Here is a 25,861-nt window from a genome sequence, read left to right as displayed (position 1 = left end):
GGAGACAAGGATTGAGAAGATGCAAGAAAGAAATAAAAAAGAGTCACTATATAATGAATAATGCAATACATGAGATCAAAAACACTCTGGAGGGAACCAACAGTAGAATAATGGAGGCAGAAGATAGGATAAGTGAGGTAGAAGATAGAATGGTAGAAATAAATGAAACAGAGGAAAAAAGAAAAACGAATTAAAAGAAATGAGGACAACCTCAGAGACTTCTGGGACAATGTTAAACGCCCCAACATTTGAATAATAGGAGTCCCAGAAGAAGAAGACAAAAAGAAAGACCATGAGAAAATACTTGAGGAGATAATAGTTGAAAACTTCCCTAAAATGGGGAAGGAAATAATCACCCAAGTCCAAGAAACCCAGAGAGTCCCAAACAGGATAAACCCAAGGCGAAACACCCAAGACACATATTAATCAAATTAACAAAGATCAAACACAAAGAACAAATATTAAAAGCAGCAAGGGAAAAACAACAAATAACACACAAGGGGATTCCCATAAGGATAACAGCTGATCTTTCAATAGAAACTCTTCAGGTCAGGAGGGAATGGCACTGGACATACTTAAGTAATGAAAGAAAATAACCTACAGCCCAGCTTACTGTACCCAGCAAGGATCTCATTCAAATATGAAGGAGAAATCAAAAGCTTTACAGACAAGCAAAAGCTGAGAGAATTCAGCACCACCAAACCAGCTGTCCAGCAAATGCTAAAGGATCTTCTCTAGACAGGACACACAGAAAGGGTGTATAAACTTGAACCCAAAACAGTAAAGTAAATGGCAACAGGATCATACTTATCAATAATTACCTTAAATGTAAATGGGTTGAATGCCCCAACCAAAAGACAAAGACTGGCTGAATGGATACAAAAACAAGACCCCTATATATGTTGTCTACAAGAGACCCACCTCGAAACAAGGGACACATACAGACTGAAAGTGAAGGGCTGGAAAAAGATATTCCACACAAATAGAGACCAAAAGAAAGCAGGAGTAGGGATACTCATGTCAGATTAAATAGACTTTAAAACAAAGGCTGTGAAAAGAGACAAAGATGGACACTATATAATGATCAAAGGATCAATCCAAGAAGAAGATATGACAATTATAAATAAATATGCACCCAACATAGGAGCACAACAATATGTAAGACAAATGCTAACAAGTATGAAAGGGTAAATTAACAATAACACAATAATAGTGGGAGACTTTAATACCCTACTCACACTTATGGATAGATCAACTAAACAGAAAATTAACAAGAAACACAAACTTTAAATGACACAATAGACCAGTTAGACCTAATTGATATCTATAGGACAGTTCATCCCCAAACAATGAATTTCACCTTTTTCTCAAGCGCACACTGAACGTTCTCCAGGATAGATCACATCCTGGGCCATAAATCTAGGCTTGGTAAGTTCAAAAGAATTGAAGTCATTCCAAGCATCTTTTCTGACCACAATGCAGTAAGATTAGATCTCAATTACAGGAGAAAAACTATTAAAAATGTCAACATATGGAGGCAAAAAACACGCTGCTGAATAACCAACAAATCACAGAAGAAATCAAAAAAGAAATAAAAATATGCATAGAAACGATGAAAATGAAAACACAACAACCCAAAACCTGTGGGACACTGTAAGAGCAGTGCTAAGGGGAAAGTTCATAGCAATACAGGCATACCTCAAGAAACAAGAAAAAAGTCAAATAAATAACCTAACTCTATTCCTAAAGCAACTAGAAAAGGAAGAAATGAAGAACCCCAGGGTTAGTAGAAGGAAAGAAATCTTAAAACTTAGGGCAGAAATAAATGCAAAAGAAACAAAAGAGACCACAGCAAAAATCAACAAAGCCAAAAGCTGGTTCTTTGAGAAGATAAATAAAATTAACAAACCATTAGCCAGACTCATCAAGAAACAAAGGGAGAAAAATAAAATCAATAAAATTAGAAATGAAAATGGAGAGATCACAACAGACAACACAGAAATACAAAGGATCATAAGAGACTACTATCAGCAACTATATGCCAATAAAATGGACAACTTGGAAGAAATGGACAAATTCTTAGAAAGTACAACTTTCCAAAACTGAACCAGGAAGAAATAGAAAATCTTAACAGACCCTTCACAAGCACGGAAATTGAAACTGTAATCAGAAATCTTCCAGCAAACAAAAGCCCAGGACCAGACGGCTTCCCAGCCATCTACCAAAAATTTAGAGAAGAGCTAACACCTATCCTACTCAAAGTCTTCCAGAAAATTGCAGAGGAAGGTAAACTTCTAAACTCATCCCGTGAGGCCACCATCACACTAATACCAAAACCAGAAAAAGATGCCACAAAAAAGAAAACCACAGGCCAATATCACTGATGAGTATAGATGCAAAAATCCTTAACAAAATTCTAGCAAACAGAATCCAACAACACATTAAAAAGATCATACATCATGACCAAGTGGGCTTTATTCCAGGGATGCAAGGATTCTTCAATATTTGCAAATCAATCAATGTAATACACCACATTAACAAATTGAAAGGTAAAAACCAGATGATTATCTCAATAGATACAGAGAAAGCCTTTGACAAAATTAAACATCCCTTTATGATAAAAACCCTCCAGAAAGCAGGAATAGAAGGAACATACCTCAACATACTAAAAGCTATATATGGCAAACCCATAGCAAACATTATCCTCAATGGTGAAAAATTGAAAGCATTTCCCCTAAAGTCAGGAACAAGACAAGGGTGCCCACTCTCACCACTACTATTCAACATAGTTTTGGAAGTTTTGGCCACAGCAATCAGAGCAGAAAAAGAAATAAAAGGAATCCAGATTGGAAAAGAAGAAGTAAAACTCTCACTGTTTGTAGATGACATGATCCTCTACATAGAAAGCCCTAAAGACTCCACCAGAAAATTACTAGAGCTAATCAATGAATATAGTAAAGTTGCAGGATATAAAATCAACACACAGAAATCCCTTGCATTCCTATACACTAATAATGAGAAAATAGAGAAATTAAGGAAACAATTTCTTTCACCATTGCAATGAAAAGAATAAAATACTTAGGAATATATCTACCTAAAGAAACAAAAGACCTATATATAGAAAACTTTAAAACACTGGTGAAAGAAATCAAAGAGGACACTAATAGATGGAGAAATATACCGTGTTCATGGATCGGAAGAATCAATATAGTGAAAATGAGTATACTACCCAAAGCAGTCTATAGAGTCAATGCAATCCCTATCAAGCTACCAACAGTATTCTTCACAGAGCTAGAACAAATAATTTCACAATTTGAATGGAAATACAAAAAACCTCGAATAGCCAAAGCAATCTTGAGAAAGAAGAATGGAACTGGAGGAATCAACCTGCCTGACTTCAGGCTCTACTACAAAGCCACAGTCATTAAGACAGTATGGTACTGGCACAAAGACAGACATATAGATCAATGGAACAAAATAGAAAGCCCAGAGATAAATCCACACACTTATGGACACCTTATCTTAGACAAAGGAGGCAAGAATATACAATGGAGAAAAGACAATCTCTTTAACAAGTGGTGCTGGGAAAACTCATCAACCACTTGTAAAAGAATGAAACTAGAACACTTTCTAACACCATACACAAAAATAAACTCAAAATGGATTAAAGATCTAAATGTAAGACCAGAAACTATAAAACTCCTAGAGGAGAACATAGGCAATCACAGCAGGACCCTCTATGACCCACCTCCCAGAATATTGGAAATAAAAGCAAAAGTAAACAAATGGGGCCTAATTAAAATTAAAAGCTTCTGCACAACAAGGGAAACTATAATCAAGGTGAAAAGACAACCTTCAGAATCGGAGAAAATAATAGCAAACAAAGCATCTGACAAAGAATTAATCTCAAAAATATACAAGCAACTCCTGCAGCTCAATTCCAGAAAAATAAATGACCCAATCACAAAATGGGCCAAAGAACTAAACAGACATTTCTGAAAAGAAGACATACAGATGGCTAACAAACACATGAAAGGATGCTCAGCATCACTCATTACCAGAGAAATGCAAATCAAAACCACAATGAGGTACCATTTCACACCAGTCAGAATGGCTGCTATCCAAAAGTCTACAAGCAATAAATGCTGGAGAGGGTGTGGAGAAAAGGGAACCCTCTTACACTGTTGGTGGGAATGCAAACTAGTACAGCCACTATGGAGAACAGTGTGGAGATTCCTTAAAAAACTGGAAATAGAACTGACATATGACCCAGCAATCCCACTGCTGGGCATACACACCAAGGAAACCAGAATTGAAAGAGACACGTGTACCCCAATGTTCATCGCAGCACTGTTTATAATAGCCAGGACATGGAAGCAACCTAGATGTCCATCAGCAGACGAACGGATAAGAAAGCTGTGGTACATATACACAATGGAGTATTACTCAGCCATTAAAAAGAATATATTTGAATCAGTTCTAATGAGGTGGATGAAACCGGAGCCTATTATACAGAGTGATGCTATGCTAAGTCGCTTCAGTCGTGTCCGACTCTGTGTGACCCCAGAGATGGCAGCACACCAGGCTCCCCCATCCCTGGGATTCTCCAGGCAAGAACACTGGAGTGGGTTGCCATTTCCTTCTCCAATGCATGAAAGTGAAAAGAGAAAGCGAAGTCGCTCAGTCGTGTCCGACTCCTAGCGACCCCATGGACTGCAGCCCACCAGGCTCCTCCATCCATGGGATATTCCAGGCAAGTGTATTGGAATGGGGTGCCATTGCCTTCTCCTACACAGAGTGAAATAAGCCAGAAAGTAAAACACCAATACAGTATACTAATGCATATATATGAAATTTAGAAAGATGGTAACAATAACCCTGTATGCGAGACAGCAAAAGAGACACAGATGTATAGAACAGTCTTTTGGACTCTGTGGGAGAGGGCGAGGGTGGGATGATTTGGGAGAATGGCATTGAAACATGTATATTATCATATGTGAAATGAATCGCCAGTCCAGGTTCAATGCATGATACAGGATGCTTGGGGCTGGTGCACTGGGATGACCCAGAGGGATAGGATGGGGAGGGAGGTGGGAGGGGGGGTCAGGATGGGGAACACCCGTGGCAGATTCTTGTAGATATATGGCAAAACCAATACAATATTGTAAAGTAATTAGCCTTCAATTAAAATAAATAAATTTATATTAAAGAAGAATAAAGTTCTGTTTCAAAAAAAAAAAAAAGCTGAGAGAATTCAGCACCACCATACCAGCTCTCCAACAAATACTAAAGGATCTTCTCTAGACAGGAAACACAGAAAGGGTGTATAAACTTGAGCCCAAAACAATAAAGTAAATAGACTTGGCATCAAGAGTCCCAAACATCCGAACACAACACTGTAAGTCAACTTTAGTAGCAGTAGTAGTGTTCAGTCACTCAGTCGTGTCCCACTCTTTTCAACCCCACAGGCTGTAATCTGCCAGGCTCCTCAGTCCATGGGACTCCTCACTAGGGAAGAATACTGGAGTGGGTAGCCATTTCCTCCTTCAGGGGGTCTTCCCCACCCAGGGACTGAACCCACATCTCTTGTGTTGCCTGCATTGGCAGGCAGATTCTTTACCACTAGCGCCACCTGGGAAGCTCTTATTTCAATTAAAAACCAACAAAGAAACAAAAAGAACCCCAAACAAGCAAGAAAACAAACCAAAAACTCAAACAACAACAAAAGAATTCCAAACATCAAAATAAAAAATTGTAAGAGGAGGAGGGACTTCCCTGGTGGTACAGTGGTTAAGACTCTGCACTTCCAATGCAGGGGGCATGGGTTCAATCCCTGTCTGGAAACTAAGCTCCCTCCCATATGCCATGCAGCTCGGTCAAAAAACAAAAAGTAAGAGGAACTCCCCATCCTGTGACTGTAGTCTCTTTGGTCTATGGGGCTGGTCACCTCTTTTGCTAATAGGAAGGCTAAAGTACTGCAAAATGGGGAGAAAACTGTTCTGTTAGACAACCTTGAGCATAGGATCAAAGACAATATTGGCTCCTATACAGAGAAGCCTCACCCATCTGAAATGCATATGGAATGGGCAAGTTGGTTGGTAGTTCAGTAAGACCTGCTGATAATGCAAAAAAGAAAAAAAAATGACTTGTGGACAGAGGGAGGGAAGGAGAGAATAGGATGAATGGAGAAAGAGGCATTGACATATATATATATATATATATATATATATATATATATATATATGCTACATGTGTAAAACAGATAGCTGGTGAGAAGTTGCTGTATAATACAGGGAGCCCAGCTTGGTGCTCTGTGGACCTAGAGGGGAGGGATGGGGCAAGAGGAGGGAGGCTCAAGAAGGAGGGGATATATGCATAATTATGGCCAATTTTGCTTTGTTGTGTAGCAGAAACAGAGCTTCTCTGGTGGCTCAGATGGTAAAGAATCCGCCTGCAATGCAGGAGACCTGGGTTCAGTCCCTGCGTTGAGAAAATCTCTTGGAGGATAGCATGACAACCCACTCCAGTATTACTGCTTGGAGAATCCACATGGACAGAGGAGTCCTTCGGGCTACAGTCATGGGGTCACAAGAGTAGGACATGACTGAGCACTAAAGCACACATGGCAGAAACCAACACCACATTGTAAAGCAACTTTCCTCCAATTAAAAAATTAATTTAAAAAAGTTTAAAAATGTATTAAGTTTCACAAGCTGTTTGTACTCAAATATACTTTCTCAGTTTCAGATCCTCAGCAATTTTATGGAGTGGGAAGTCGAACTGAAAGGGTTCAAGAATAATGTTGCGTTAACTTATGTCTCAGGAAAACATTTTTTTTTTTTTTTGGCCATGCTGCGAGGCGTGTGGAATCTTAGTTCCTTAATCAGGGATCAAACCTGTGCCTCCTACACTGAGAGCACAGAGTCTTAACCACTGGACTGCCAGGGAAGTCTCAGGAAACACTTCTTATGATAACTTGTCAGATTGTCTATAAACAAACCCACTTTTTTTAGACATTGATAAAGTCTTCTTTTCTTCACATGGTATTTTATACAAGAACACTTCAGGTGTGTTACTAGATGTGACTGATTTTGACAAATCCTATTAGGTCTGTATCAACTATTTACATGTTGTATTCATAGCCTTTTGTCAATCATTGCCTCTTTGTTTAAAAGATGGCCTATTCTGAGCCTTTGGATTGGGACATTCATGTTTTTGAGACAAAAAACCTTGAAAACAGGGATTTCCCTGGTAGTCTAGTGGCTAAGACTCTGCACTCCCAGCGCAGGGGCCTTGGGGCCCATCCCTGGTTAGGGACCTAGATTCCACATGCTGCAACTGAAGTCTTGGCACACCCAAATAAATATATAAATATTAACAAAAGAAACCTTGAAAACAGTCCCAAACAGAAAAATAATGGCTATCAGAAATATGTTTCTTTAAATTATTTTTAACTAGAGGATAATTGATTCACGACGTTCTGTTGATTTCTGCCATACAGCAACACGAATCAGCCCCGTGCGTGCTCAGTTGCTCAGTCTTGTCCGACCCTATGTGACCCTTTGGACTGTAGCCTGCCAGGCTCCTCTGTCCATAGGATTTTTTGACACAAATACTGGAGTGGGTTGCTATTTCCTTCTCCAATATGGTTTGTTTCAGTGTGAGTTACCGTTACTGTATTTGTTTATTGTAAAGGTGGATATTTAGCATTCTGCCCAGTTTTCAAAAAAAGTAAAAAAAAAATTCAAGGGGAAAAAAAAACCTTCATAGCAACATTTAGACTGGTGTTTAACCCAACAACTGGTCACCATAGCCTAGCAAAAATTGACATGTAAACTGAACCACCCCTCAATCTAAATGACTTTGAAGGTGGTTCCATCACAGGCAGGCTTTTCACATTGCCCTGTTCTCCTTTCTTATTTGGACACCCTCACTGTCTGAAATCAACTCCATGCTATCTTTAGAAATGTGAGATCCTCAAACCATATGTTCACAGCCTCGAACCATAGATGCTGGAAAAAGAAAAAAAAAATCAAACAACAACAACAAAAAACCACCCAATGCATTAAAGAAACGAGGAACTTGAATTCCAAGCCAGAAGGAAGGAGAAATGAATGTGAAAAGAAATGAGAAACTGTCCAAGAAGGAGAGTGATGGGGAGGGGAGTGGCTGGTAGACGTCAGCTGGGACACCTAGTGAGTAAGGAGGATTTTTGAGTGTCCCCTTGACAGGAGCCTCTGGCAATCAGGGACTGGAGGGAGTAGGGATGGGCTGTGAGTCAATTTCCCCTCACATTCCTGGAGTTAAGGGGGTGGGGAATTCCAGAACCTGAGGTCTTAGGGGAAGGGGGTTGTGCAGGGGTGACTTCCAGGTTCAGAGGTGTTTTCCTGTGATGGTCTCACCCAGAGCTGGAGCCTGGATCTCACCTTCAACCATCCTCAAGGGGCCACAGGTGGATAGGCACTTAGGGCCCTTGGGCAGCCAGTGGCCTCACCCTCTGTGGCTGCTGCCTCACTATGTGTTTCTGATGAGGCTGTGACCACAAGAGCCCCTGCACTGCCTCCTCAATCGCTGGCTGATGAGTCAGATCTCTGACTTGGTCCCTCAGGCTCCAGGCGGAAACATCACCCTGACCTGCCTGTGACTGCCCCCTCCCGGCCCAGCCGCATCACACAATCCCACCAGTCTGCTCAGGCCCATCTACAAAATGGTGACCAGGAGGGTGAGTCTAGAGGCCGGCACACGGGGTGCAGGTGAGACTGGAAATGGAGTGAAAGTGAGCTGAGAAGGAGGGCAAATGCGATGAAGGTCCCAGCAGGTGAGGATGGGAGCTCAGGATACAGGCGGGCATGAGGGTGAGAAGGCAGAGAAGGACTGGAGGGTTCTGATGCTGAAGACACAGGTAGAGACGCAGGGGGAGGTGCAAGCAAGAAGCCAGGGAAATACCCAGGTGAGGATGTAGGCAAGGATGCTGGTAAGAAAACACGAAGAGGGACTTCCCTGGTGGTCCAGTGGCTAAGACTCCATGTTCCCAATGCAGGGTTCAATCCCCGGTCAGGGAAGCTCAACTGGTAAAGAATCTACCTGCAGTGCAGGAGACCCTGGTTGGATTCCTGGGTCAAAAGTTTCCCCTAGAGAAGGGATAGACTACCCATTCCACTACTCTTGGGCTTCCCTGGTGGCTCAGATGGTGAAGAATCCGCCTTAAGGAGTGGGCACACTACCTCGTGTGGGGCATGTCCTCTGACCTGTGGGGCGAGAAACCCAAGTGAGTTCCCACCCCGTGCCTTCCGGAGGCCGCCTCTGGAAGAGGCATACGCACTTCCGGCTAGGAACAGGTGAGGCAGGCACGGGCACTGGAGATGAGGAAGCCGGTGAATGTGAAGGTGAACTGCAGGAGGTAATGAAGTGGGAATCAGGTCAGGTTCCTGTAGGATGGAGCTGAGTGGCAAGTGAGGCAGTGGGGGGCGGAGGGGCGGGGGTCGAAGCTGCCTGTCCCCCTCTCAAAGACCTCCAGACTTCAGGAGACATGTGGAACAGAAGTGAAGCTTTATTGCGTGGACAGTGTGTATGAGAGGGTGTATGTGTGTGGGATCAGTTGGGGCAGCCAAAGACGACCATGTTCTCTGTGAAGTTGGCCAGGTCCTCGCACTGTTTCTGGTTCTCCTCATCTTGACATTCTTCAGCCTCGGGCCACAGCTCCACCCAGGTGTCCTTCCCGATGATGTAGCTGATCCTGAGGGAAGACAGACGGGTCAGGAGGGGGTGCGGAGGGTGGGAGGAGGCGGCCTCTGGAAGGCACTGGGGTGGGAACTCACTTGGGTTTCTCGCCCCACAGGTCAGAGGACACGCCCCACACGAGATAGTGTGCCCCCTCCTTCAGTTTAAGGGCTTCCCTGCACTTGATGTGGCTGATGAACTTGCGCTCCTGTTTAACCTGCACCTCGTCGGAGCCTGGAGCGAGGGAAAGGGAAGCTGAACTGGGGGAGGGGGAGGGGAGGGACTGGGTATGGGGAGGGAGGGGAAGGGAAGCTGAACTGGGGGAGGGAGAGGGGGAGAGTGGGGAGGGCAAGGGAAGCTGAGTTGGGGGAGGAGAAGGGGAGGGGCTGGGGGAAGGGGGAGGTAGAAAGACAGTAGACACAGGGCTAACCCGATTTGATGATGTTCTCGATCACCATGATGTACTCGTCAAAGTCATCTTCCAGCTTCTTCTGGATAAGTCTGGTCTTGTACACTGTTGAGGGGTGGGGAAGACAGCGGGGCGTCCTGGGCAAGGCTCTCTGTGGGGCGCCCTCACCTGGCTCCTCCCAAGCGATGATCACAGCCAGGCATGCTCATGTCCCTGCTAGCCACCCCCCTCACTGCAGTATATCACGCCAGGCTACACTCACAGCCATGCACACAATCAGAGCCCTCCACAACCACCGTCGGAGACACGATGATAGTGACTCCTATCCACCGTGACCCACAGGTTCCCCACAACATGGCGGTACGCACAACCACATCCATTCCCAACCACCTGTCACACACACACACCCACAAAACCACCCCACTCATGACCATGTCTCCCTGTGTAATCAGAGCCCCTTACAACACACACACACATACACCAGTCACCCACAACCACAGTCACCACACACAGCCAGGACCACACCCGCCTTCACACTGCCGCTCACACACAAGCACGCATGCATGCACCTTTTCCCGCCTCTCGCCCAGCGCCCCACTCACCATAGTCCACGCCCGGCTCGCAAGCCTTGTCCAGCCGGTCCTCCAGAGTGACCTCCTTCTCCGTGTGGTGCATGAAGCAGTTCTCTGAGGGGAGGGTGGGGGGCGGGGCGGGGGGGACACGGTCTAAGACCCACTTCCTGTTCAGGGCACCCACTACCCAGGGGTACGCCGGTACCCTGGTCCAGCCCTCTTGGGTCAACCCCCCACCCCAAGGGAGCCGGGGTCCAGTGGGTGTGGCCACCCTCCTGGCGCCTGAGCACTTACCCTCTGCACAGCGGCAGGTATCTTTGTGGCAGAGTTTGCTCAGCATTCCGTCCTCTTTATCCGGGTGGTAGAAGCGGATACAAGTTTCATCTGCAGCAGAGGTGATGGGGAGGGGTCAGAGGGCTAGGGCCTCCGCCCCAGACACCACACCTGGAGGCTCAGTTATCCAACTCCAGTCGGTCAGACCTCCAGATGCCAGGTCCCCAGCCCTGGGACACCCAGACTCCTAACTCCCAGACCTGGGGATCCCCAGACCCCTAACTCTCAGATCCAGAGACCCCCAGGCCCTTAACTCCCAGACCTGGGGACCCCCAGATCCCTAACTCCCAGACCCAGGGACCACCAGACTCCTAACCCTCAGATTTCCGGGATCCCCAGACTCCTAGCTCTCAGATCCCTGAGGCCCCCAGACCCTTAACCCCCAGATCCCTAACTCCCAGACCCCTAACTCCCACACCTGGGGACCCCAGGCTCCTAACTCCAAGACCTGGGGACCCCCAAACTCTTAACCCTCAGATCCCCAAGACCCCTAGAGTCTAACTCCCAGATCCCAGGTCCTAGGATGGCTGCTCACCCAGGTTGTAATAGGAGTACACCTTGACTGCCCCAGGCTGTATAAGTCCGACATTAAAGTACTGGTGAACTTTGAAGGACAGACAGTCCTCCACTGTGTGTGAGACCTGGGAAGAAGGAGGTTGGTCAGTGTCAGGGCCAACATTGGAGGAAGTCCAGCATGGGGTCCTGGGGGTTGGAAAGTGGTGGAGAAGCTGAGGGATCTAGGTGGGGAAGATGCCAGGGGCGGGGCAGGGGCAGTGGGCAGGAATCTTTGACAAAAGATTAATAAGCAGTTCATCAAATCCATTACCCCACCCCCACCCCACCCCACTAAGGCTAGATTGCACTTCTCAGCATGTTTCAGTTCCTTGTGGCCACGTGATTGAGCTCTGGCCAAGGACTGCTATTTACGTCCTTAAAAACATTCTGTGGTTAACAAGACTGCATTAGACACTTGAAAGTTGCTAAGAGTAGATCTTAAAAAAGTTCTCAACACACACATTATAACTATGTAGGAGGTGGATGTAACTGACCTTATTGTGGTAATTATTTCTCAGTATATAAATATATAAAATCGTTACATTGTGCACATTAAAACTACACAGTGTTATACGTCAATTACGGCTCAATAAAATTGGAAAAATTAGAGAGAAAGAAAGAAAAGAGGGAGAAAGGGAGTGAGGGAAGGAGGAAGGAGACAGATATACACATATATGTACTGAGACGTTGTTTAGTCATTAAGTGGCATCCAACTGTTTGCAACCCCATGGACTGTAGCCCGCCAGGCTCTTTTCTGTCCATGGGATTTCCCATGCAAGAATACTGGAGTGGGTTGCTATTTCCTTTCCTTCTTAAGAAAGTGGATTTTTAACCACTGGACCAGCAGGGAAGTCCCTGCCCTTGCTCTCTTTCTCTCTACTATGACTTTTCTCCAAATATATGTGTCATCACATATACACATGTGTATGTATCAATATGGGGCTTCCCAGGTCTCTCCATGGTCAAGAATCCACCTGCCAATGCAAGAGACTCTGGTTTGATCCCTGGGTGGGGAACTAAGATTCCACATGCCGCAGAGCAACTTAGACCGTGTACCGAGCCTGTGCCCTAGAGCCCACACTCTAGCATCAAGAGAAGCCACCACGATGAGAAGCCCGCGCACTGCAATGAAGAGTAGCCCCCACTCGCCGCAACTAGACAAAGCCCATGTGCAGCAAAGAAGACCCAGTTCAGCCAAAAAAAACCCAAAAAACCCCAAAACCTGCAATGAGATAGCACCCACACATGCCGGAATAGCTATCATCACAAAGAACACAACGAACAAATGTTGGGAAGCTGTGCACTGTTGGTCGGACTGTAAATCGGCATGTGGACTTCTCCAGGTATGGCATGTGGGTTCAGTACTTGTGGCATGCCACAGCCAAGAGCCCATGCACCACAGTGAAGACCCAGCTCTGTCATATAACTGAATAAATAGAACACGGGAATAAACAGAACAAGGGAAGAATGGGGAGAAAATAAGAGAAGAGAGAAATGCTAGGGGCTGGGGAACAAGGGGAGCTCTTTCTCTCCATCAAGCACTGCTTTTTTAAAACCACAAGTGGGTTTTTTTTTCCACTCAGTGGTTAAGACTCTGGTGAGAAGAAGCTGGAGGGAACAAGTGAGAAATACAGTTGGGACATGAGTGGTCAGACGGTGCAATGCTTACAGAAGGTGGGTTGGCCTTGTTTTACATGCCCCTATCCTCCAACACCCAGCAGTCCAGACCTTGTCTCCCTGGCCCCACCTGGGCACGAGGCCAGCGGAGAAGGAAAGGTCAGCCAGGCAGAGGTTCAGGATCCCAATGGAAGCCTTACCTTGTCCAGGTAGATGATGAGTGTGTTCTTGTTGGAGTCTCTGTTCATCTCATACTTAGAGATGTATCTGTCGACACCAGTGCTCAGCTGGGGAAGGATGTGGTTTGTAAAAATCCCTCCTGCATCCCCATTCCCCCTGCCACTCCAGCTTCTTCCAGACCCTGGGCTCCTGCCCATGGATCCCAGCCCCTGAGCCCAAGGCCTTCATACCGTTTTGAGGTCTTCAACATCAGGTGAGAAGCCTGTCATCATAGATATATCCAGGATGGACATAGTGGCATCCTGGTCTCCCAGGTACCTGCATGGGGCAGAGGGAGAGGGGGTTGGTCCCCAAGGTGGGATCAGTGCCCGGACAAGGGGGTCATATCAAAGACTGAGGCCTCTAGTTCCCACATAGGAGCACAGAGGGAGGTTCAAATGTAAGAAACATTCTCCTAAGGGGAATACAGGAAAAGCTACATAATGATCAAGGTGATTCATTTTTCAGGTTCTGGAACCCAACTGACCCGGGTTCAAATCCCAGCTCTCTGTAACATCTGATGGGTTACTTAACCTCTCTGTGCCTCAGTTCTTGGGAATGAACATGGGCACGTCTCACTTTGTATGTTTCTGTTACCATGGTCTAATTCAACGTCACCAATCCCCCAGCACCATGTTCTGACATCAAGACCACGTTGCTAATCTCACACTGCCATGCAAAGGGAGGTCTTCTTGTCCTGTATTCAGCACAAGACTAGATGCACAATATACTCTCAGAAAGTGTTAAGCATCACAGTTATTATTTTTAAGAAGTCTTGCTAGAGACAGAGGGATGGCCAAGATGAATCCCAGTGAACCATCTCTTACTTGGTACAGATGTCAAGGATCATGGAACCTTTGGCGTCCTGAGGCTTCTTGACTAGAAACACAGAAAACAGAAGGATGGATGGTGGTGGGGAAGCAGGAGGAGTGTAGTTCCTGGGTTCTGATCCAGGAGGGAGGCAGACATAAGAACAGGGTTGGGGGAAGGGTAACAGATAGGGTCTCTACTCCTTTTACCTGTTTCGGGGGCTGGGCGTATGGAAACCTGGAGGTCGAACTTTTTGCAGGAGACTTTGCCTTTGAGCTTGGCATGGTACACGGTCACTACCTGGTAAGGTAGGAGGGGAGATGAGGTGTCAGTCCATTTGACTTGGGAAGGAAAGGGGATACTGGAACAGAGGGGCCTAGAGAAGGTGGTGGGTCAAGAAGGTGTAGGTTCCCATTCCTTACCGACAAGGTGCCTTGTCCTTTCCCTTCAGCTTTTACTGTGAAACGCTCATTTTCCTTAGTCTGCAAGGAGTGGGGAGAGAGATGAGAGAGTATTTGGAACCAAGCCTTCCCCCATTGGTGATTGTCATCGACTCTATCTCCTGCCTCCTAGAAAGTCTGGCTGGCATGGAGGATGAAAGTGATGAGGGTGTGGCCAGGTGACTTTACCTCTTCTGAGCGCAGGAGGCTGGCAGATTCCCAGAGGATACGATGCCTGACCGCAGAGTTGCGGCTGGGCAGTTGGATGGACACATCCAGGTTCAGCTCCTTGTGATCAGGAACATCCTTCTGGTATTGGGCCAAGGCTTGGAACACCATGAAAGTGGCCTGTTACCCATGACAGAGAAAGGGGGTGAATTTGGGTTACTGAGAAAGTGGTTAGAACCACTGAGCGATGAAGAGACTCATATCAGACCTGGGGCATTGAGGCAGTGACCTAGAACCCACCAGAGAGGGTAAGAATATGATTAGGGGCTGGTCGGATACTGAGGACATGTCCTAGAACTCTGAGTGAGACAGGTCAGACAAGAGCTTAGAGACACTGGGAACATGGCTAGAATCCACCAGAGTGTACAGGCATAAGACAGAAAGTCCAGCCACACTGAGAAGGTGCTCTAGACACATCCAGAGGAGACAGTCTAAGACAAGCATTGGTAGAGGCACTGAGAATGTGTCTAGAACCCACTCATGAAATAAAAGAATGAAATTGGAATCTGGGAACACTGAGCATCTGATCTAGAACCCCAAAGTGACACTGAGAGTGTGATTGAGAACCCACCAGAAAGAAAAGCGGTTAGACTGGAGCCTGAGCTTCTTGGAGTTTGAGGTTACTGAACCCATAGTCTAGAACCCATCAGGGACTAGAATAACTAAAAACCTGGTCTAGAACTCACAATAAGATGTGGTAACACTGGGAGCCTGATGGAACTTAGAATGTGGTCTAGAACCCACTAGTGGGAGACAGAGGCTTGGATAATGGTGTGTGAGGTGTTAGTTGCTCAGTTGTGTCCAACTCTTTGTGACCCTATGGACTGTAGCCCACCAGGCTCCTCTGTCCATGGAATTCTCCAAGCAAGAATACTGGAGTGGGTTGCCATTCCCTTTTCCAGGGGATCTTCCCAACCCAAGGATCTAACCCAGGTCTCCTGCATTTCAGGCAGATACTTTCATCTCTGAGCCACCAGGGAAGCCCCTTGGATAATGCTGTAGAGTCATTAAGAACCTGGTCTAGAACCCACTGATGAGACAGGGTAACACTGGGGGCCTGGTGAAATGAACATGAGCTAGAACCCACCAGTGAGACAGAGTAAGATGGGGCACTGGGAACACGGTCTAGAACCCACAGTGGGAAAGAGAGATTCACACTTGAACCTGGGCCCTGAGAACATGATATAGACACCAAGAGGGAAAAGGAGGCTTGAAACACAGCTCAGGGCATTCAGAATGTAGTCTAGAGTTCACAGATGGGTTTGCAATTAAAAAAAAAAAAAAAAGATTCTTGACTTCATTCCAATCATCCTGGCTGATGGAAGAGAAGCACTGCCTCTCTTGGTCTCGGTACTTTCTTCAGAAGACTAATGAGGCCAGAGGAGGTTGGGATGCAGTTACCGGGGCGGGGTATGTGTGGACTACTTGCCTGCGTGGAGCCATAACCACCTCCATAGTATCTCTGCTCGTTGAGCCAGCGCACGACAGGAGGCGTAGTGTCGTAGTCTTTGCGTGCCAGCAGAGCCAAGAGGGCGTAGGACGTGGCCTCCACATTGTAGAGCTTCTGTTTGGGTTCCTCCCAGCGGTTCTTTTCTGCAGGGAGAACCCCCCACCCCCAGTGCTCACTGCTCTGTCCATCCTGTAAACAGCTCAGAGAAAACTCAGGAAAAAAAGACTCATAGCCTAGACTGCTCAGTGTTCAGGTGTCCTGGCCCACATTCTAGGTCCTTAATCTGCTGGCTCCTGCCTCATTCTCTTCCTTCATCCACCTTCACTCTTCCATATGAGCTCTGCACTTCAGCCCCACTGTGGGAGATTTCCTAAACTTGAAACACACATTTTTACCTCTGAGCCTTGGCATATTCTGTTCCCTTAACATAGAGTACCTTTTCTCCATCTTTTGTTAATTCTTACCCACCCCTTTTCTCCATCTACTTTGTTAATTCTTACCCACCCTGCACAATTAGTGGGCACCCCAAGATTGAGTGGAGGTCCCTCTTCCTCCTGTCTCTTAAAGGATCCTGTGCTTCTCCGATCCCAGCACTCTGATACTCTATAGTAATCTATGAACTCATTTCATTCTTCAATTGGAGTGTGAGGCCATAATGGCAAGGGCTGTGCTGTACTCACGGTGGTGTCCCAAGTGCCAAAGAAAGTTATGATGGCAGAGATTGTCACTGAGAACCAAGAGGAGGATAACCTCCTCTCCCTGTGCACACAGTTGGACTACATTTCCCAGAAGACTTTGCAGGTAGATATGGCCACATGACTAAGCTCTGGCCAATGGAATGTGCACAGCAGTGATTGGGCCTCTTCTATGTCTAGTCCCTTGCACAATCTTCCTATTTCCCTTTCAGCTTGAAAAGGCAGGATTCTGAGGCCCCAGAATGGCAGAGCCATGAAAAGATAGAGACCTTGATCCCTGTGTCACTGTATGGAGGAGAGCTGTCCACCAACAACATACTTTTGTCGTGTTAAACCACTTTGGTGTTTATATGATACTTGAGATACCTTATTATCAGTGCGTACAAACATGATACAGTGTCATCACTGGAACCAATGACTAGCAGCCCACTATGTTCTAAGCACTGTGCTAAATTCCCCATGGTATTATTTTACTGAATCCTGATTACCTTTGAGATAATTATAATATTACAATATTGTTGCTGTTAGTCACTAAGTGGTATCTGACTCTTTTATAACTCCATGAACTGTAGCCTGCCAGGCTCCTCTGTCCATGGGACTTCCCAGGCAAGAATACTGGAGTGGGTTGCCATTTCCTTCTCCAGCGGATCTTCCTGATCCAAGGATTGCACCCAAGAATCTCCTGGCAGGCAGATTCTTGACCACTGAGCCACTAGGGAAGCCCTAGGTATCATTTAAAGATGAAGAAACTAAGATCCAGAGAGGTTAAGCGACTTGTACAAGGTCAGACAGTGAGAAAGTGGCAGAGTGGGATTTCAATTTAGATCTGTCTGATGTCCATGCTCATGGTCTTAATGACACCTCACTGCTGGGTCATAGCAAGTGCTCAGCATTCAACATGGTTGAATGAATTATGCAGTGAGCCTTCTTGTGTGGTTTACAAGCAGAAATTATTACACCACAAAGCCATTCATCCCAGTTCAGCTTGGAGACGTTCATCCCAGTGCAGCTTAAAACCATGCACCCCAGCTGGAGAGGGCTACCCTCAGTCCCCAGCCAGGGGTCCCTCCGTACTCCTCCAGGCTACCCCTCACCTTTGGCTGTGTTCAGAAATTTGGTGAGGCGGTCACCCTCCAGCTTGCCCAACAAAGCCAGGGCATAGGCAGCAATGGCCACAGTATATGGTCTTCGCAACTCTCTGTAGTGGTTTTCAAGGAAGTCTCCTGCCTTAGCGATGCTGCGGCCCAGGCTCTATGACAAAGAGGATTGGGTACTCTGGTCAGGGGAGCGTTGCTGTTAGACAACTGATGAAGATCACTTTCTGGGACCAGGTGGCTTTTGTCCTTGGGACCTGTTTGCCTTGGATCTATGTTTGAGGGTTTTCCATTGTGAGCTGCTTTGTTGCTGAGTACCTACTATGGGCTGTGTGTGTGTGTGTGTGTGTGTGGTGCGGTGTGTATGTCTAAATACCAAGTGGTGTGCTGGTGAATATTTAACAACCAGCTCTTCAGTGGAGGCACAGGACTGGGCGGGGGGCCATGGGTGTGGTACTAGTTGTTCATTCGGGCTTTTCTGTAAGATGTTATAGAAAAATCTGAACTTTTGCCAATCCAATAAATTGCCCATTACAATGGCATAAAAACTTCCACCAGGGTCAATTTCAAGTAACCACTGTGATGTCCTTGAACATAGAATGGGGAAGACATACTCCCAACAGGCATTCATGAGCTAGTGTGAGCCAGATTCAGCACACCAGGGAACACTTCTTATTCAATCATTATCAGCTAGCTCTTACAATGTCCCAGTCATATAGCTGCTCATTTAATCTCATAAAATCTTATGAGGCAGGCATTACTTTCATCATTATCCTACTACACAGATTAAATACTGTGACACAGAAAGATGGGGACCAGGGGAAGACATGATTTGAAATGTTTGATGATTTCCATGGTGTCAATACTATCATGCTTAATTTCAACCCACCAATGTGGCATGGCTGACTGTAGATTTGGGAAGAGAGGAACAGTGGAACAACATGATATAATATTTCCAATATAGAGATACAATAGACATAAATAACCCTGAGAATAATGATAAAAAGTAGCAAAATATTTAGGAAGTGATACATTTTAAGTTTATCACCTGTTTTCAGTGTTTAATCTTTGCAGTGTGAATTTATATGATTTAATTTTTAACAACGTTTGTGTTCAGCAACCAGATTGCAAATTCCTATAAATTTAACAACTGGTTTTCACAAGCTGGGTAGCATCCTATTGATTTAAACACCATCAGTCTGGCTCCACCGCCTATGCCATACTTGATTTTAATGTTGCTGTATTGTAGAAAATGTTGTGTTGTAGTAGAAACAACCCTTTTGACTGCCTTCCTACATCTATCCTCCTCTGTTGTAAGAACACCTCCTCCCTTTCATTCAAATGGCCACAATGGAAGTAGCCATATTTGCCAACTGAGACCTACTTCCTGGTCTCAGCTGATTGGTTCAGGGATGATCACCTGACCCAGGATGAACCAATCAGAGTCCTTCACTGGGAATCCGAACGTTCTAGCCTTGGTCTGACTATTTCCTCAAGGAAGACAGCCATGTTCTGCCAGGCAGGTTGGGTGGCAGGCAAAGGTGAATTATTGGGCAAGAAAGGATTGGAAGACATGGAGAACATAAAGAACAAAGAATTCTGGCAGAGTCCTTGAAGCTACTTTCATTTTTTTTTTTTTTTTAATTTTTTGGCTGCAATGCATGGCAAGCAGGATCTTAGTTCCCCAACCAGGGATGAACCCATACTCCCTGTAGTGGAAACAAGGAGTCTTAACCGCTGGACTACCAGATTCCTACTTTCATTTTTGAACTCTATAAATTCTTAGATCCCTAAAATAAATTTCCCATTTATTTTTGCACAATCTAGTCACACATATGACAACCAGGACACACACGTGGCCTCTGAGATAACTCAGAGAGTCCTAAAAAGTGCAAAAAATTATTATACCTATTTTACAAATGCACACAATAAGGCCTGACAAAGGCTACATGAGAGTCAAGATTTGAGGTCAATTCTGTCTGACCCCACAGTCCTGGTGCTCTTTTCTACTATAATTTCTCTCAAATCTCCAAGATTGGAACCAGGAAATCCTGGTTTAAAGGTCACCAGCATTAATGGTAGCAGCCCCCTCCACTCCATCTCTTTTCTGGGGTCCTGAGAAGGAAGAAGCAGCTGGCTGAAAGAGAGATCCTGAAGTTCCCCACTAGGGAAACTAAAAGTCAAACAACCCAATCTCAAAACCCCAGAGCAAAGCAGATGGAGTGATTACAGGCTGTCTTTCTAAGGCTGTCTTTCTAAGCTTCTCTCCTTCAGAACCCAAACTAGAGGAATAGCGGACAGCAAAAAGCCTACATTATTAATTCTTTCCCTTCTGGGGTCATGCATGCTCAGTCGTGACTGACTCTTTGTGACCCTATGGGAGACCCTATGCCAGGCTCCTCTGTCCATGAGATTTCCCAGGCAAGAATACTGGAGTGGGTTGCTATTTCCTACTGTAGGGAATCTTCCCAATCCAGGGATCGAACCCATGTCTCTTGCGTCTCCTGTGCACTTCAGGTGGATTCTTACTACTGAGCCACTGGGTGATCCTTTGGGGTCATGGACATGGACCCCTTTAAGAATCCCCTTAAAGATCTCCAGGAAGGATTTTCCTTCCATTTTTAGTTTTGTGTCCTCAGTTTTCTTTAGGGAAGCCATAAGGATATGAAGGGCTTCCCTGGTGGTGCAGATGGTAAGGAATCTGTCTGCAATGCAGGAAACCCAGTTTCAATCCCTGGGTCAGGAAGATCCCCTGGAGAAGGGAATGGCAATCCACTCTGGTATTCTTGCCTGGAGAAATCCATGGACAGAGGAGACTGGAGGGCTATAGTTCATGGGGTCGCAAAGAGTTGGACATGACTGAGTGACTAACACACAGGAATATGAATGTAGGAGTCTCGTGGAAAGCAAGCTGAAGGGGCTTTTTGTTGGGTTTGGCTACAACTTTCTGAAAATGGTAAAGCAGGCAGAAAAGACGCAATCTTTGATTTCTCTGTGCCTCAGTTGTCTCTTCTGTAAACTGGGGGCAATAAGAGTAGCCTATCTCTTGGGCTGTTACAAGGATTACAGGAATTAAACATATGAGACTCTTGTTTTGTTGTTTAGTTGCTCAGTCGTGTCCAAGTCTTTTGCAACTCCATGGACTGTAGCCTGCCAGGCTCCTCTGTCCATGGACTTTCCCAGGCAAAAATACTGAAGTGGGTTGCCATTTCCTTCTTTAGGGGACCTTCCCGACCCAGGATCAAACCCACATCTCCTGCATTCCAGGCAGATTCTTTACCACTGAGCCACCTGGGATCTTAATTGCCAGGTAAATGTTGGACACTATTATGGCCACTGTGGTGACTGTTAGCGCACTGGGAGCACTGGAAATGGCCTGAAAGCAAATCTCACCTCAGGTGGGTGTGTTTTTGGTGGGGGAGGGCAGGGCGGGGAGGGGAGGGCGGGGACACTTACGTTGACCTGTGCCTCGCAAATGTCTTTAGCCTCGTGCAGCGCGATGAGAACAAAGGCTGTAAGGGACACATCTTTCTCCCTGGTGTCCCTGAAGCCACCCTAGAGGAGAAGCGTGGAAGCAAAGATAGGGTCACCAATGTCTTCACATGTCAACCTACGCCCCCTGTAGGCTCAGTGGATCAAGGCAGGGCTGGGTCTCTCCCAATGTCTCTCCAGAAGGGCCAGGCTCTTTAGTATTCATTCATTCATCTTGCAAATGTGCTGGTGCTGTGGATGAGATGTTGGATGAAGACCAGATTCTAGTCCCAGCCCTCTCGGTCTGTTAGGTGAGACAGATTACCAACCAGCTTGTCAACAGATACATAATTAGAAAGTGACGAGTGCTGTGCAGAAGTGGATGTGGCATTGAGAATGGACTATGGGAGTGTGACTCAGTCGTGGAAAAGTGTCCCGGAGAGATGATAGCTAAAACCACAATCTGAGCAGAGAGGAGAAGTCAACTCTCAAAGGGTGGGGCTTAGCATGCCAGGCAGGAGGAACAGCATGTACAAAGGAGAGGAAGGTTCCTAGCAGTACAGATGGAATGATGAGAGAAGTGGGTAAGGCCACGAGGCTGGAAGCCTGAAAGGTCAGGCTTACGCATCAATTCTCCAACTTAAGCACACCCGGTGGGGGTGGAGAGGTGTTAAAACTCGGATTCCTAGACGTTGCCCCTAAAGCTTCTGATTCAGTGCACCTAGAGTCCAGCCTGAGAATTTCTGACATTCTGCATTTCTAAAAGCTTGCAGGTAATTTTGCTGATGTTGCAGGCCTGGGGATCACACTCTTAGGACCATAGCTCTAAGGCGTTCTATGTTTAAGAGCCACAGGAAGCCAGGGGGGGTTCGTTTTGCCCTAGATCCTGCAGGTCTCTGATCTTTGCAAGGGAGGAGGGACACTGTCAGCTCCCTTATTTCCCTGTCCCCGCACGCAGTGAATTGGGCAGTGGGTGGATGGTGGAGTCTTTCTCCAGTCCATCCTGTGATGCTCTGGTGCCCTCTCCCCTGGCCTGCCCCGAATCTCTGCCTCTTACAATCATTTCTTGGTGTATCACAGGCCCATCCTCCTGGAAGATTCCATCAGGCTTCTGCTTCTCCAGGATCAGCCATTTGACCGTCTCACAGAGGTCCTTGGAGTCTATGGCGATGAGGTTGGCGGCCAGTGCAAAGACCTTGACCACGTAGGCTGTCAGCCTGCGGGGGTGGGTACAAAGCGTGAGGCAATTGGCTCTGGGATCCGGAGACTGGCATCTCAACCAACCAATGAGCAGAGTGGGGCTGGGCCTGGCTTGGTTCCTTCAAGCTCTTAAACCAGTGTGGCACGCTGATTATTCAGCGGGCTGGTACCTTGACTCTGGGTGGAGACCTACCTAGACCACCCCAGGCCGAGATCGAGGGCCTGCTCAGGGATGTGAAAGGCTGAGGATGTGCAAGCTGATCCTGGAGACTCACCAGGTGCTGGGGGGCCGATTCTGGAAGGCGGCGTAGGCTGAGCTTTTTTGTCTGAAGGCCAGCTGCTGGGTGTACCCTGCGGGGAAGAGAGATGTGTCACCAGAGGCTGAGTGGAGGGGGTGGCTGGTGGGCGTACGCCCTCCAGGGAGGGAAGGGGCTTAGAGGGAGGATAAAGATTCTGTGAAGGGCGGGACAGCGGTCTAGAGAGGAAAGAGGTCTCTGGGTAGGGGGCGGGTGTGTGGGAGGACGGAGAGCTAAAGAGGGACTCAGAAGGTGGGAAGATTAGAGAGAAGGGGAAGGAATTCTTGGAGGAAAGAGGATTCAAAGAGAAGAGGTTCTCAAAATGGGTTCTCAGGGGCAAGGGGGCCTCAGCGAGAGAGGGAGCTCAGAGGGGTTCAGAGGGGCGAGGGGGCAGTCTCAGAGAAGGGGCCGGACCCCGAGAGGGGCGGGGTCTTAGGAGTGGAGGGGGCTCAGAGATGAAGCCGGCTCAGAGGGCTGGGGCTCGGTGGAGCTGGCTCAGTGGGGCGGGGCTCAGGGGCGGAGCAAGGCCAGAGGGGCGGGGCTCAGGGATGAAGTGGGCTCAGAGGGGCGGGCTCAGGGGTGGAGCAGGCTCAGAGGGGCGGGGTTCGGGGTGGAGCAGGCTCAGAGGGACAGGTAGGACGTGCACCCTTTCTGATGAGCTCCAGGGACTCCTGCCGCTTCTCCAAGCCGAACTTCTCCCACTGGTCGGTGCTGTCCAGGTAGTGCACGGCGATGACCGTGGGCGTCATACCAATCATGTTCTGCTCCCCACAGCCGGAGGGGGTTTGGATAAGGTGCTTCAGCCGCTCTCCGTCGATGGCGTCCTCCGTCATTTGGGCCACCGGAGTCCCTGCAACCCGGCAGGAGGATGGCACTCAAGTCCACGGCTGCTTCCAGACTTTTCAGGCTCTGACCAGCTAGGGCCAAAGGGGTCAGGGACAGCTGGGGGCATGTGAATGATGGAGATACTTCATGGCTGAATGGCTGGAGGGGGTTTTGCTTTTGTGGGGGGTGGGCTTGTGCTTCACAAGGGAACTCTGGGCCTTGGTTCCTCTGGTTCCACCAGCGGTAATAACAGTCATGAATACTTTTACCAGGCTTCATGCTATTCCCCAGGCTCTGTTCTAGGAGAATACCATATAATATTCTCTTAGATATCATACCCTTAGATATCAATACTATTATTCGCTCCTATCACAGATGAAGAAACCAAGGGTCTCCTCCCCAAACTTCACAGCTGTCAAGATGCAAGGTGCCTTTCTAGCTCCGTCTTGCCCCAGTTCTCCATCCAAGACAATTAGATCTGGAATTTCTGCTCTTGAACTATATTGGTCATGTAAACCTCTTTATCAGCAAAAGCTGTTTGCTGAACTAAGTACTGCCTGGAGCCTTCTATGAAGTGGTTCGAGGAGGGGTTCTAGCTGAAGAGGAGGCAGGAGACACATGGTTAAATATCCCTGGGGTGAGAGTGGATGGAACTGGGCTCCTGACTCTCGGGTCATGACTCTCCTCCCAACATTGTTCTGGGTCTCCTGGGGTTGGGGTCCAAGGGCATCTCACCTTGCAGGAGGATCTTAGTCTCTGACTCGGTGTCTGGGACTTGATCACTAAGATCTGCAGCTGGGACTTCCTCTCGCTGCACTCCCCCTGCAGGATGAATGGGAGACACAGATGGCACCAGCTCCCTCCCACCCCATTCTGCATCACCACCACCCAGGCCTCACTCCCTCTCCCGTGGATGACTCACCTTGACCCAGATGTTCTGGATTCAGTGTACGAACAGCCACAGTTTTGTTGACTCTTACGCCTTCTGGCTGGATGGTGTTAGGGGCAGGGGGAGTTGCATGAGTAAGACAGACAGTTGGTTATATGCTGGGGATTACTGTAGTATAAGGCATGAGGGCCTCCACCTGATCTTAGCTGTGTGACTGGAGGTCAGTTACTTAACCTCTCTGTGCCTCATCTTCCTTCTTTCCTCATGCCTATTGTTGTGCAAGTTCATAATAAAATTATAAATTAACAAAGAAGTAACAAGACCTTTAGAAATCTTTCTATGTGCCTAGATGATTGCTCTCCTGTGGTTAATTCATTTAATCTTCACAACAACCCACTGGAGTGGGTACCGCTTTTATCACTCCCATTTTACAGATGGGGGAGGGACTTCCTCATGGCCCAGTGGTTAATAATCTGCCTGCAGTGCAGGGTACATGGGTTTGATCCCTGGTAAAGGAACTAAGATCCCACATACCATGGGGCAACCAAGCCCATGTGCTGCAACTACTGAGCCCATATGCCACAACTAGAGAAGAAGATCCCTGTGCCACAACTAAGCCAAATAAATAAATATTAAAGATGAGGGAAGTGGGGAACAGACAGGTAAAGTAACTTGCCCAAGGTCACAAAGCAAGTAGAACAGGATTTGGGTTTGAACCTAATAGTCTGGCTCCAGAGCCTGTTTTTAACCCAGTGCCTCTTAATGGGCTAAATAAAATAAAAATTTTAAAACAAATAATTTAAAAGAAACTTTTTGAGCCAGTACACAAGAATAAATAATAAAGGAAAGAGAAAAAATAGATGAAAGAATGTACATAACTACTTAACACAGTGCCTAGCAGATAGTAAGTGCTCAATTAAAATAGGGGCGTCTTAATTAGAGTCAAAGGCCCAACACAAGCTCTCAGGTGTATATGCACATAAGCCTCCATGGAGGACAGTGGGTGCGTTTGCCCTCACAGAGCCCATTCTCCTTTTG

The 25,861-nt window shown here is 46.8% G+C and overlaps 1 protein-coding gene across 1 annotated transcript in view; it reads right to left on the bottom strand.

The window, feature by feature from the left end:
• Positions 1 to 9,530: 9,530 nt before the first annotated feature.
• C3 (complement C3) overlaps positions 9,531 to 25,861 on the bottom strand; it is a 36,222-nt gene continuing 19,891 nt past the window's right edge. The window contains exons 22-41 of the mRNA XM_086409777.1: positions 24,857 to 24,923; positions 24,670 to 24,756; positions 23,756 to 23,959; positions 23,089 to 23,164; positions 22,671 to 22,830; positions 21,599 to 21,697; positions 18,143 to 18,299; positions 16,333 to 16,496; positions 14,865 to 15,023; positions 14,658 to 14,717; positions 14,445 to 14,535; positions 14,253 to 14,304; positions 13,617 to 13,704; positions 13,407 to 13,493; positions 11,570 to 11,675; positions 10,996 to 11,085; positions 10,732 to 10,815; positions 10,151 to 10,234; positions 9,819 to 9,954; positions 9,531 to 9,736 (exon numbers count right to left, since the gene is read on the bottom strand). Coding sequence (XP_086265903.1) covers positions 9,595 to 9,736; positions 9,819 to 9,954; positions 10,151 to 10,234; positions 10,732 to 10,815; positions 10,996 to 11,085; positions 11,570 to 11,675; positions 13,407 to 13,493; positions 13,617 to 13,704; positions 14,253 to 14,304; positions 14,445 to 14,535; positions 14,658 to 14,717; positions 14,865 to 15,023; positions 16,333 to 16,496; positions 18,143 to 18,299; positions 21,599 to 21,697; positions 22,671 to 22,830; positions 23,089 to 23,164; positions 23,756 to 23,959; positions 24,670 to 24,756; positions 24,857 to 24,923 — 2,193 coding nt within the window. The 3' untranslated portion in view covers positions 9,531 to 9,594. The remainder of the gene's footprint in view (positions 9,737 to 9,818; positions 9,955 to 10,150; positions 10,235 to 10,731; positions 10,816 to 10,995; positions 11,086 to 11,569; positions 11,676 to 13,406; positions 13,494 to 13,616; positions 13,705 to 14,252; positions 14,305 to 14,444; positions 14,536 to 14,657; positions 14,718 to 14,864; positions 15,024 to 16,332; positions 16,497 to 18,142; positions 18,300 to 21,598; positions 21,698 to 22,670; positions 22,831 to 23,088; positions 23,165 to 23,755; positions 23,960 to 24,669; positions 24,757 to 24,856; positions 24,924 to 25,861) is intronic.

This window comes from Bos grunniens, chromosome 7, assembly GCF_055505025.1.
Source record: "Bos grunniens cultivar Pamir isolate PY7600 chromosome 7, Bosgru_T2T1.0, whole genome shotgun sequence".
Lineage (NCBI taxonomy): Eukaryota > Metazoa > Chordata > Mammalia > Artiodactyla > Bovidae > Bos > Bos grunniens.
Note: the sequence above shows the minus strand (reverse complement) of the source record. Positions and strands in the feature narration are given on the sequence as shown.